This window comes from Coturnix japonica, unplaced genomic scaffold, assembly GCF_001577835.2.
Source record: "Coturnix japonica isolate 7356 unplaced genomic scaffold, Coturnix japonica 2.1 chrUnrandom545, whole genome shotgun sequence".
Taxonomy (NCBI): domain Eukaryota; kingdom Metazoa; phylum Chordata; class Aves; order Galliformes; family Phasianidae; genus Coturnix; species Coturnix japonica.
The window spans coordinates 17,569-19,089 of NW_015439926.1; the positions used below are offsets into that span (position 1 = coordinate 17,569).

General features: G+C 53.5%; 1 protein-coding gene across 1 annotated transcript in view; it reads left to right on the forward strand.

The window, feature by feature from the left end:
- Positions 1 to 1,521, forward strand: part of FLOT1 (flotillin 1) — a 30,787-nt gene that overhangs the window by 16,846 nt on the left and 12,420 nt on the right. The window contains exon 7 of the mRNA XM_015850820.2: positions 1,172 to 1,217. Coding sequence (XP_015706306.1) covers positions 1,172 to 1,217 — 46 coding nt within the window. The remainder of the gene's footprint in view (positions 1 to 1,171; positions 1,218 to 1,521) is intronic.

Below are 1,521 nucleotides of genomic sequence, written 5' to 3' on the forward strand. Positions count from 1 at the left end.
TTTTAAGATGGACATTGCCCTTTTAAGATGGACATTGCCCCTTTAAGGTGAAGTGGGGTCATTGCCCTTTTAAGATGGACATTGCCCTTTTAAGAAGCTCTATGTTGATGCTCCACCCCCATAAAGCCACACCTATCAGTGGTGGGGCCCACCAGCATTCTCATTGCCCTTTTAAGATGGATGTTGCCCTTTTAAGAAGCTGTATGTTGATGCTCCACCCCCATAGAGCCACACCCATGTGTGGTGGGGCCCACCAGCAGCTGGGTCATTGCCCTTTTAAGATGGGTCTTGGGACCCACTATCAGTAAGGCCATTGCCCTTTTAAGATGGACATTGCCCCTTTAAGGTGAAGCGGGGTCATTGCCCTTTTAAGATGGACATTGCCCCTTTAAGATGTAGTGGGGCCATTGCTCTTTTAAGATGGACATTGCCACTTTAAGGTGTAGTGGGGCCATTGCCCTTTTAAGATGGATGTTGCCCCTTTAAGGTGAAGCGGGGCCATTGCCCTTTTAAGATGGGTGTTGCCCTTTTAAGCTGCTTTCGATGCTCTGCCCCCATTCTGGATGCTATCCCATGTGTGGTGGGGCCCACCTGCAGCTGGGTCATTGCCCTTTTAAGATGGGTGTTGGGATCCACTATCAGTAAGGCCATTGCCCTTTTAAGATCGACGTTGCCCCTTTAAGGGGCTATTGATGCTCTGCCCCCCATAGAGCTGCATTCACGTGTGGTGGGCCCACCATCATTGTCATTGCCCTTTTAAGATGGACATTGCCCCTTTAAGGTGCAGTCTGTTGATGCTCCACCCCCATTCTAGATGCCATCCCATGTGTGGTGGGGCCCACCAGCAGCTGGGCCATTGCCCTTTTAAGATGGACATTGCCCCTTTAAGATGTAGTGGGGCCACTGCCCTTTTAAGGTGGACATTGCCCCTTTAAGCTGCTGTCCATGCTCCGCCCCTATAGAGCTGCATTGATACGTGGTGGGGCCCACCATCAGCGGTGCCATTACCCTTTTAAGATGCACATCACCCCTTTAAATCTTGTGGCCCCGCCCCTTTTAAAGCCCCGCCCACTCCCCAAGCCCCGCCCCCTCTTAAAGCCATACACACCCCATTTAAAAGCTCCGCCCCCTTTGAAGCCCCGCCCCCTAACAAGCCCCTCCCCCTTTTTAGGCTGCAGCTGTTGGCTCAGGCTGAGGCCGAAGCCGAGGCCATGAAGGTGAGTAACTACATTGACCCATAACTGCCCCCTATGGGGGTCTCATTGCCCCCTAAGTGGGTCCTATTGCCCCCTAAGTGGGTCTCATTGCCCCCTATGGGGCTATGGGGGTCTCATTGCCCCCTACGTGGGTCTCATTGCCCCCTATGTGGGTCCCATTGCCCCCTATGTGGGTCTCATTGTTCCCTATGGGGTTGTGGGGGTCCCATTGCCCCCTATGGGGGTCTCATTGCCCTCTATGTGAGTCTCATTGCCCCCTATGTGGGTCTCATTGCCCCCTATGGGGGTCTCATTGCCCCCTATG